This window comes from Onychomys torridus, chromosome 17 (assembly GCF_903995425.1).
Source record: "Onychomys torridus chromosome 17, mOncTor1.1, whole genome shotgun sequence".
Lineage (NCBI taxonomy): Eukaryota > Metazoa > Chordata > Mammalia > Rodentia > Cricetidae > Onychomys > Onychomys torridus.
Window position 1 is genome coordinate 17,328,748 of NC_050459.1, and position 11,752 is coordinate 17,340,499.

At 46.2% G+C, this 11,752-nt stretch overlaps 1 protein-coding gene across 2 annotated transcripts in view; it reads right to left on the bottom strand.

The window, feature by feature from the left end:
* Positions 1–5,724, bottom strand: part of Ikbkb (inhibitor of nuclear factor kappa B kinase subunit beta) — a 55,032-nt gene extending 49,308 nt beyond the window's left edge. For both annotated transcript variants that reach the window (XM_036166435.1, XM_036166436.1), the window contains exons 1-2: positions 5,641–5,724; positions 5,231–5,353 (exon numbers count right to left, since the gene is read on the bottom strand). In XM_036166435.1, coding sequence (XP_036022328.1) covers positions 5,231–5,335 — 105 coding nt within the window. In that variant the 5' untranslated portion in view covers positions 5,336–5,353; positions 5,641–5,724. The remainder of the gene's footprint in view (positions 1–5,230; positions 5,354–5,640) is intronic.
* Between the last annotated feature and the right edge of the window lie 6,028 nt (positions 5,725–11,752).

An 11,752-nucleotide genomic window follows, 5' to 3' on the forward strand; every position in this document is an offset into this window, starting at 1 on the left:
TCCTTAGAGTTTGCTGTTCTTTGCCTTTTACACAAGAGCACAAACCTTGTGTATATCCATGTATTATAAAACCTGAAGAAGGTGGAGGGTACAGAGACATATTCAGAATGCTGGCGGCCACCGGAAGGTGACTGTACAAAGCGGGCCAGTCTGAAAGAAAACAGAAGAGTCACCTAACTCTCTGCAGTCAGCCTCCTAATGATCCAGGGGAAACCCACAGAAAGCTCACGACTCCCCTTAGTACTTCATTCCAGAGAGCTCCATCACTTACAACCACCCAAGCAGCCACAGCGTGATGGTAGGGAGCTCTTTCTCAGCTCCTGCCCAAGATCAGTGTTTCAGGGGGAAAAAAAGGACATGAAACTGGGCCCACAAGGAGTTCATAGATGGGACCTAGGCTGGGGAGGAAAAGGGGCAAAGGCACTAGCTACCACATGGGTCCTGGAGACCCAGACCGGTGCACTGCTCAATCTTCATCAGAGAAGTTTCTATTCTATATGCAGTGAATGGCACTTGACACAAAGGTCCCCAACCAGTAAAGTGAAGGGACTGTGGAATGCTTGGCCCTAAATGAGACATCTGTATCACACCCCTCCTCCCGAAACTCAGGGATCATCTGGGAAAGATTGTCAGAGCCAGAGGTTGTGGGTGACCACAGCAGAACAGTGGCTTCTGAACCAAACAGATGAACTCACAGCAGTGATGGCAGCCCGCACAGGCCCAGGCCAGGGAAAACCCCAGCTTGGAGAAGGAGGGAGGCGGTAAGTCCCTCCCCCAGCTGGGCAGTTCATAGGTGCTTAGAGAGGGAGAATGGGTTCTCTTTAAGGGGGTGGTTTGTGATAGGTCAACCACGCCTCAGTGGAAGGAGGCACAAATTAGACTGGATGGGTCAAAAAAAGGAAAGCTGGGTGGGGAGGGAAGTGGGGAGGGAGGGAGCTGGTCAGAGTCGGGAGACAGGAGTTGAACACCATCAAAATACACTGTACAAAATTCTCAAATAAGCACTTAAAAGTGGAGGTCTGGGATACATCGACAACACAACCCCTGCACCTCAAGCTCAGGGGTCAATGCAGAGGAGGAGAGATGGCGAGAGCCAGAGGAGCGTGGGCTTGCTGGGAGATTGTGTCTCCTAGGGATGTCTGAAGTTCCACCAATAAAGTCCTACCAACAAGATGCCTGCACGTGAGCCGACCAAAAAGGAAAAGAAAAGACTAACGTGGACAGGGGAAAGCCTAATCGCCAGTGCTGAAAGCGCGCGCGCGCGCGCATGTGCGTGTCTATATCTATATACATATATCATTATACAGACCGAGCAAGTTATATTTATGAACATATATGTATATCAATATACAGATAGGTATATATAACAATAATTAATGAGAAAGGAGGCCATGAATTTCAAAGAGAGCAAGAAGGGGTATATGAGAGGGAGGAAAAGGGAAATGATGTAATTATACTATAATCTCAAAAATAAAATAATTTTCAAAAAAGTTAGATGTATCTTTATCCCGGACATACCAAGTGATGCAGACAACCTTCCCCTATGATAAAGGACTACAACTTCTTCAGTCTGCCTGCAATGCAGACACAAAATGACACAGTGGCCTCCAATCTTGCCCACAGACGTTGGGAACAGACTCAAGGGACAAATGTGTTGCTGTCTCCATGAGCAAAGCAAATACGCAGCACTGAATCCCTTAGACCTTTGGCTCTTCATCCACAGATGGAGAAAAAACTCCACCCACCTAGTGATGCCAACTAAAATGAAATGCAGGGTCCGCTCCATAGGGAGCCCTGGGCAAAGTCTGAAACTATCAATCACTTCCTTAGATGATGCTCTCCCTACCCACGTAATCATCTCTTTTCCTGACAAGCCACCTACAGTCCACTTCCTCTCAAGAACCTGACGAAGTTCCATTTCCTCAAAGTCTTCCCTTGCCACTGAATAAGCAAGAGACGATGGACAGAGCACCTGGCCCAGCTAGCGTGTCATTTTGTTTTGAGACAGCGACTCACTGTGTAGCCCTGGCTGTCCTGGAACTCACTCTTAGGCCAGGCTGACCTCAAACTCACAGAGATCCACCTGCCTCTTCCTCTTGTGTTACAGGTGATTAAAAGCATGTGCCACAATGCCTGGCCAACACATGACATTCTTGATAAGCAGTAGTCATTATTACTTTCACACATGAGCACTTAAATCTAGACTTAGTCATATTTCTAAGAATTCATTCAATGTGAGTAAAGACAAATTAAGGACAGTGTCTTCTCTTTATTTGCCTGCATGGAGCTCAGGGCTACGTCCAATAGTTCCTTAAGATCACACATTAAAACACGGAGGCAAACGGAAGTGATCTTAGCCTTATCAGTAAAGCATGCTCACTCCTTCCTGTCATCCTCACTCGGGTCCCCCAGATTGGCTAGCCTCCTCCCGCTTAGATCATACAGACGATGTGATATTTGCAAAAGATCCTGAGACATTTCCACAGGGATTTGCCTCATGTCTTTCCAGTCATGGGGAGGATTCATAACGCACACCAGAGGTTGCGACCCAAATCCAACAATGTGGCAAGTGACAGTCAGAATCCCAACCACATTATGTGGCTCCTACCCTGCCTCCCCTCAAAAGGAGTTGCAGGCTGAGGAGTTGGATCTTTTTCCTCTCTCTTTATATCTCAAGGTCTTCTGAAAACATGAGCCTACCTGAACCACAAATAGTTTGTGCTGGGCCCTGAGCTGGAGACTTAGGGATGTTCCTATGCAGCAAAGACTGTCAAGCCATGCTGTGTGGGGGGATCAGGAACCAAGGGATCTGGAGTAGGGTCATCACTACATTGCTCTTTTTCCTGGGGAATACAGATTTGAGCACCTCTTAGTTTTTCCTTAGTGCTTCAAAAATGGCTTAGACTGACCGTAAAGAACCAAACAGTACCTCCAAAATAACTGGGAATGTGCTGGGCGTGTCCTAAACTCTAGTTCCAACCTGGAGAAGCCAGCGTGGGGCATATGGTCCGAGTCCAAACAGATGTAACGTTAACATGTTTCTGTATATTACCTAAGCCCCCCGTGCTTCTGTTTCCTCAGCTACACAGTGGGAATTAGAGCTGTCAACCCTGGAAGTGAAGCTTTAAGATAAGACTGGTACACAGCTCTGGCAGCGTAATGCAAAACAAAACCCGCTCGGAAGACGCCTAGCCCGAGGCTGGCATGCAATAGGTTTACAGCAATGACCTTGGTTCTTAGGCAGCACTTTTTGGACTTGGGCACTCCCGGGACAGCTACATATATTCTCTTGCTTATAGACAAGGGAAAGCATGTGACGTAGCGAGAAGAAGCCTGAGGCCAAGTACAACTACCACATCTTAGAGGCATTCTTCAAGAGACTTGGGGCAGAGGCACATCCAACGGAAAACACGCTCATCTTCTGATCTCAGCTATGAATTAAATAAAGATTGCTTCTATGCATCCAAAGCAGCCCCCGGCTATCCCTGAGGCTCATCCCATGAAGACAGCAGAGGGCTACAGGCAGGTTCTTCTGACAGCACCACTTTAGCCAGACTCCTTCCCTCCAACTCCGACCCCTATGTGTCCTCTATCCCAGCCAAGTCCTGTTCATTTTACCCCGAAATGAATCTTAAATCTGCCCACTTCTCGCCATCATCACCACCATCAGCCAGACTGGTCTCTCACCTGGACCACTCAATTCTGAGCCAAGACCTTAGTTAGAGTTGTTTAGGAAGGATTCTAAGGGTGGCCTCTAATTTTGGTTATGTATCTCAAGTGTTACCCAAGACTGGAATTCTAAAAAAACAAAATAAAAACGTGCCTCTGGACAGCACCCTCCTAGGTCTATCAGAAGGTCCCAGAACTGGCCAGGCAGAAATGAAGATACTCTAAAAGAGACACTTTCAAACCAGGCGGTGGTGGTGCACACCTGTAATCCCAGCACTCAGGAGGCGGAGGCAGGTAGATCTCTGTGAGTTTGAGGCCAGCCTGGGCTACAGAGTGAGTTCTAGGAAAGGCACAAAGCTACACTGAGAAACACTGTCTCGAAAAACCAGAAAAAAGAGAGAGAGAGAGACACACACACACACACTTTCAAACATTGAACCCCAAAGAGATGGGAATTTCCCCAGAAATTTCATGTTGGGAGAGAAATAGGCACCACCCAGAAGGGGAATTTGTCTTCTGGAGAAGAGATTTGTAACAAATTCTCAGAAAATCTTAAGAGGATGACAAAAATGAGTCAGTGGTAGGCTGCATCACTGGACTGCTTTGATTCGAATATCCTTAGCCTTCTATTTAAGCCTAAATCCCATTTAGGATCCTGAAGATGGACTTGGGAGGTTTTGGAGGTCTCTCTGTCCCTCCTCCCAATGTGACTGCATTGACAGTATCTTCTGCTTTCCACTATTAATTTGACTCTTTTAATTGGCTTAAAAGAGACCCCCCCCCAGGTTTGACAGTTACACATCATGTCCGGTCTGAAGTAAGAAAGTGGTCTGCAGCAGAAGGATGATGGATGGAGCTACAGAAATACCACAGGTGACATGCTTTAGGAATGACTATCAACTAATTATCCAAATTGCATAAAATAACTCTCATACGGTAAATGGGTCTTAAAGGGAGTCTTGCAAAGAATTTCAGTGTACTTAAACCGCCAGTACAAACCAAAAAATTTGGGAGAACAGAAACTTCTAACACAAGAAACTCACGCCAGACACATAAGGGCTAACATAATGAGAATATAATCAGATCCAAAAAGAAATCAATCCACATCACTCAGCATCCTATGCGCTGCACATTTTCATCCATTATCTTGTGTTTTGTTCAGTACAGTACTACAAAAGACCGCAGAACCATCAACTATTAAAAAAAAATTTAAATGTAAAAGTTATTTAAAATATTTTTATTGCTCTCATCTTTTAACACTGTATTCTACAACACCCACCAGCATGCAATGTATTACATGTTAGTCTAGTATTAGTAGGCATAAAATTTGAAGTACTTAGAATGGCAGCTTACTCCTCTTATTGAAGTGGCTTGGCTAATAAGGTTTTTAAGCGTCACTTTAGCAGCTCTCAGACGCACCCCCCCCCCCCTTTGCGGTCCTTTTTCTTACTCTCCCATTAGACCATGCCAAGAATAAGAGGGAGTCCACTCATCCACACGGGCCACGACAGAAGCAGCACCCAGCAAGCCCACCTACCCTCCCCGGGACCAGAGCCCTCACCTGATTATGCCATCGGATGACGTTTCCAAATCCCCCGGTCCCGAGGCGTTCCTTCATCTCCCAGGCCCCACAGGTCTGGGTTGGGAGGGACGGTGACCAGCTCATAGCGATGCCCTGCTAACTCTAGAAGCAAGGAGGAAGAGAGCACACGTTCAGAGGAACACAAAGCAGCAGGTGGAGGGGGAGAGAGGCAGCAGCGGCTGCCGCCCTTCCAGGTGAGGGAAGGAAGCAGACTCTGGCTTAGCTCATAAATAAAAGTTGCTGGGGCCCGGGGTCCGGGGCCCGGGGCGGGGTGGCGGGTCCGGTCCACACCGATCGCAGCCGCAGCCACAGACCCCGGGGAAGAGGCGCAGCGCGCGCCCACGCGAGCCCTTCCACGCGCCGCGAGCGGCCCCTCGCGTGGGACTCACCTGCCCCAGGGGCCGCGGGGCCGCCAGCGACACCCCCAGAGGACATGAAAACTTCGGGTCCCCACGCAGCCAGCCCAGCGCCACTTCCTCAAACACTTCCTGCCCTGACGTCACGGGAACTTGGCGGCTCTTAAAGGAGACGTGCCAGCCGCTCGCAGAGACGGAGCCACACAGCCCGCCAGGGGCTTCTGGACTTGGCGGCGGGGCGTGGAGAATTCTTTACCTGGGAGCTTTATCAGGCTGAGCTGGGTCCCACAAGCTAGGCAGTGAACAGGAGGGGAATCTGCTGAGCCCCCACTAGGGCTGTAATAAGAATTGCCTTCCTGTCCTCCGCCACACACACTGCCCATTCATGAGTCTGAATGCTCCTGGTGCAGGGCTAAGAATGATAAACATGGATGCTCCTCAGAAAGTAATACACCGCCACCACCCCCACCCCCCAAAAAAGGTGGGGGAGTACGAAAACAAAGCAAAACAAAAACTAGTAGTGTCTACCTAAGCTGGAGTTGCAGCTTGTGGGAGGCCAGCTCTCACTTTTTCTCCGGGGCACTCTTGAGGAGAGAGGGATAAGAAACACTAGGTAGAAAGATAAGTGGGGAGAGAAGACAGAAACACAGGATCCACAGAGGACCCGGATCAATATCCACTGGCCCCTTCTGTCTCTTCAAAGGGGCTTTTTATAGGAATGCCAAGGGGTGGCACAAAAGAGCTTCCCCCAGCACAGGCAAGTGCAGACCCTTCCAAACACCTGGTAACCACACATGGTCAAGCCATCCCTTAATGCAGCCCTGCTGGGTAAAGCAAGCTCAGATCTCACTAGGCAACCTCTGTGGGTCCCCACAGCAGCACTAATAACAACGGGAACATCTGAAATTAATAGTTATTAGGTCAAGAACCTGGACAATGCCCCTCTCTACGCCCCACCCCCCACTTCCCACTCTTCCAACCCTCACCTTTAATAAGTCAGGTTCAGCCACTCACCCCGCTCCCTATAGCCTAATTCACCACACAACTAACAAAAGCAGAAAAAGAGGTTCATTCAATGTGACTATCTTGGGAAGAGACAGAAAGTGGCCCAATCACTCCCACCCATGCCTCTGCCAGCCCAAGTCCAATTTTGGGATCCCAACATGAGGTTTGGGTTTAAGTGAAAGGCAGGAGGTGTATATAACTAAGCAGTCCTGCTCAAGGTGTGTTCTGGTCCACCATGGGTTTCTAGGCTCCAGCCTCTCCTGTAGGGTGACGTTTGTCAGAACTGGGTGAAAACTCTTTGCCTGAGACAAGCATCTCTGATGTCTGGCGCAGGGCTTCTGACTTTTACCGGCCTTTTATACCCGCCTGGGCAGCGACCAGCAAGATGAAGTCTCGTGGACTGAAGGATATGCCACAGCTCTTCCTTGGATAACTAACTGGGTGCTCCAAGCATTTGAACTCAATAGTGCAGACAAAGAACTTCTCACTCCTTTATTGCTAAAGCAACACGAGGCACCCGTCTCCAGTGAGATTAAGCAAATACAAATATAACAAGGGAATACACTTGGCATCCTGTCTTATCGTCTTCGGTCATGTGAAAAGAGCCAAGAATATCCCTCCCAGGCCTTCGCCTTTCCCACTAACAGAGATAATGTGGACATCCCAGGGCATTCCCTTCATGTCCTTGCTGTCCAGTACATCCACTTACCACAGTCTATGCAATTATTTCTAGAAGGCCACCTTGTGGGAAGAACATTCAGCACTCTGTCCCATCCATAGTTCGCAGTAAGGTCACAGCTTTCTTACTCAGGCTCCCACATGGCCTCAGCATGATATTCCTGGGGAAATTCCAATTTCTTGGGGCCTGTTATTTCTATAGTGAAGAGCCAAAAAGAGGGGCTCAGGGACAATTGCGTTTCCTGTTGTCTTTTTTTTTTTTTTTAAGATTTATTTATTTATTATGTATACAGTGTTCTGCCCACATGCTGGAAGAGGGCGCCAGATCTCATTACAGATGGTTGTGAGCCACCATGTGGTTGCTGGGAATTGAACTCATGACCTCTGGAATTGAACTCATGACCTCTGGAAGAACAGCCAGTGCTCTTAACCGCTGAGCCATCTCTCCAGCCCTCTGTTGTCCTTTTTCAAATGGGTGCTGCCTTTTAAGCCACAGCTGTCCAAATTAGCAACTGCAGCTCCACCACTACCAGCAGCTATTAGGCAGCAAGGGCCCTAGCAGGGGGGAGATCTGTTCCCTCTGGCTCCAACTCTCACAAAGCTATGAAGGGAACTTAACTGAACCTCTCTCCCTCTAAAGAACTCAAGATTCAAAGGTTAAGGTGGAATTCTGCTCTCGAGAGGCTGAATATAGCAAGTAGCTCACCACCTTACCCCTCCTTATATAAACCCTTTCTCACCTGGCTCCTCCCTACCACTTCCTGTCAGCTAGTTGCTGACACAGCCTCTTGACTGCAGGTGAATTTTATTTAATCAAACACATCTTTGCATCATTAAACACATGTTCTAGAGCATAAACAAAAGTAACATACCTTGAAATAATATTCTACAACATTTCCCTCTGTTTTTTTCTTTTTTCACTTCAGTCTTGAGATACAAGACTCCTGTGTGTGAATCAAATATAGACAGAATAAGAGAAGGAGTCAAGGGTGGTCCTTGTCATCGGAAGAAATGGCTCTTTCCTCAAAGGAAGAAAAACCATAGTTTATTCTGAAGCTTATATGAGTGATCATAGCACAGGAATATACATTTAGGTCTCCCCAAATGTAATGTTCCAATGTGGGAGCAGTTTTAAGACATTTTATAGTTTTACAGAATTAAGAAAGTAATTAATCAAGGCAAGCTTGAAATGCATCCATGGATACACCAGAAAGGTGATTACAGCAAGATGGGGGAAGATCTCCTATGAATCATCGGATGTTATCGGATGACATTCTTAGCGTTTGGGTTGGTGGAAGATGCCAGTCCACTAAGTTAATTTCTAAAGTTTTTTTTTTCTAATCTATTAGTCACAGAATGTTAATTCTGACACAGAGGTGGGTAATGAATGGATGTTCCAGGGGCTGTGTAACAGGCCACCACACACATGAACCATTTCTCCATAACTTCTTGGCTTGAATTATTTTTAGCAACTCCATTCTGCTGTTGGCTTTGAGGCAGAGTCTTGCTGTGAAGCCCAGGTTGGTCTAAAACTTATGATCCTCCTGCCTCAGGTCAGCCTTCCAAGAGCTGGAATTACAGGCAGAGGCTGCCATGCCTGAGGAGTTGCATTTTGATTCTGAAAACTCCTTCCCTTGCCTCTGAAGGACGTTCTCTGAAGGCACCACTGATTAGCCACCTCGTGGCTGGGATGAGATGCACCCCTCTGAGCTGATGTGGCCTGTGATGTAAATTTTAAACAACTAAGAGTTACAGAAGAGTTGTTCTTTAATTTCATTTGTCCTGTGGATGATGTTCTAGCATTTCAAAACACTGTTCAGTGAGTGACTCCTAAGTGTCAGCCTGAAATGGGACATCTAGACAGCATCCCCCCGCCCCCAGGTGCAGAGAACATCAAGGAAGAAGGGGCAGAAAGAATGTAAGAGTCAGAGGATGGGAAGGAGTGTTCTCCAGGGTCTGATTTCTAGATATGGTACAATCGCTGCGCTCATGGAATCAGAGCAGCTGTGGTCACCTACCCAGTCAAGCCAACAGAGCCAGTCCACATCTCAACAGGCAGCGCTAACTGGACTTAGTAGGTCACAGAAAACATTTTCTCCACAGGGAGAGAATTTGAGACTAGCGAGAGGGGAGACTTTGGAAATGTATATTATCAAGATTTACTATAGGAAGTTGTCAAAGAATTAATGAAAAATGTTATTTTAAAAAAATATGTTCAGAAACCACCAAGATGACTCCAGTAGACAAAGGTGCTTGTCCCTAAAACTGACAGTCTGAGTTAAAGCCCAAGAACTCCAACATGTCTTCTGACCTCCATGAGTACACCTTGAGACACACATGCGCATATGTACCAAATAAATGTAGTTTAAATTTTTCTTCTTTATTTATTTTTAAAAGTTTCCATATAATATATTTTGGTCATATTCTTTCCTTTCCACCAACTCTTCCCAGACCCCCCCCCCCCTCTTCCTACCCACTCTACATCATATTCTTTTTCTCTCTTTAGTAAACAAAGGCACGTGCACACACAAAATTAAAAACAAACAAACAAACAAATATGGAGTCTACTTTGCGTTGGCCAACTATTCCTGAGCACTCTGTAGCTTCTTGGCTAGGAGTGGAACTCCTCTTCTCCTGGCTGGGATTCTTGCCTGGCTTGAACTTCTGAAGGTCTTGTTCATGCTGTCACAGTCTGTGAATTCACATGTGCGCAGGTCCTGTTGTGTCTGGAAAATGCTGTTTCCCTGGAGTTGTTCATCACCTCTGGCTCCTATAATCTTTCTGCCTCCTCTTCCACATCGATCGCTGACGCTTGAGAGGAGTGTAATACAGACATCCCCACTCAGAGAGGAGTGCCTCAAAGTCTCTCACCCTCTGTATGCTGTCCAGTTGTGAGTCTCTGTGTTGATTCCCATCTACTGCAAGGAGAAGCTTCTCTGATGAGGCTGCAGCAAGGCACCGGCCTATGAAAATAGCAATATGGCATTAGGAGTCATTGTAGTGCTATGCTAATCTATCAGAATAATTATAGTGAGTTTTTCCCCAGGCCTAAGGCCTCTTTCGCCTCAGGTTCTCTGCCTTACTAACAGTGTTGGGTATGAGTTTCATCTGTTGAAGTGGGCACTAATTCCAAATCCAACGGTGGTTGATTGGTTACTTCCATAGCGTTTGTGCCACTATTGTCCCAAAATATTTTGCAGGCAGGTCATTGTTGTGGGTTGTAGCTTATAGCTGGGTGATAGTGGTGATTACCTTTGCCCTCTGGTAGTGTGCAGAGTACCTTCCAGTATCATCAATATTAATCAATAGTAAATGAAGCATCTAGTTGAGCATCAGTTCAGGTTCTCCATGTTTGATGATATAGGTATATGGTGTCTTTAGCAATAGGGTGCTGCCATTAGGTTATGGAGGACAACAAATAACACTAGTAATAGTCTGTAATGCTTTTGTGGGGGTGGGGGAGGCATTTATGGGAACCCTTTGGCCAATGACTCAACAAGATGTAACCTATTCCTGGTGCTGGGGATTTTATTTGGCAATATATGATGTCTAATTCTCCACCCTCCCCCATTATACAGTAACTCCATTTAAATTCCATTTATGTATCTATGTATTATAGGAAGATTTCACAGTAGTAGGTTTCTATGTGGCTTGTCAAAGGGGCTTTAATGTTAGTTATCCCTTCCGATATCCTGTCTTCTACCCTGCCTTCCCATTCCCCTCCCCGTTAAATCCTCTTATTCTAATGTCCCCTTTATGACACTGTATTCTATCTGCCCTTCCTTGGATGCCTTCTTCAACTTCTGTCTTGAAGATACAGTTGGGATTTGACCTCTTTTCCAAAAATCAGGTGACTGTAGATATATGGAGTTATGTGTGGGCCTTCAATTCTATTCCATCAATTTGCCTGTTTTTATGCCAATGCCATGCTAGTTTTATTGTTATAGCTGCATAATATAATTTGAAATATCAATCATTTGATACCCCCAGCAGTTCTTTCATTGTTCAGAATTGTTTCAGCTATCCTGCATGCAGGATCTTATTTCAATTTCCTTGTGTCTGTTAAGGCTTGCTTTGTGTTATAATTCAAGGTCAATTTTGGAGAAAGTTCCGTAGGCTGCTGAGAAGAAAGTCTATTCCTTAGGGTTTGGGTGCACTGTTCTGTGGATGTCTGTTAGGTCCGTTTGATTTGTGATGTTCTTTAATCCCAGAGTTTCTCTGTTTAGCATTTGTCTGTTTGACCTGTCTATTGGTGACAGTGGGACCCTGATGTCACCCGCTATCACCATGATTGGGGCCAATATGAGATTTTAGACATAGTAGTGTTTCTTTTATGGAACTGGGTACCCTTGCGTCTGGTGCATAAATGTTGAGAATTGCAGTATCCTCTTGGTGGATTTTCCCTTTAGTGAGAATGTAGCATCCTCACCTTTTCTTCTGATAAGTTTTCATTTGAAGTCTA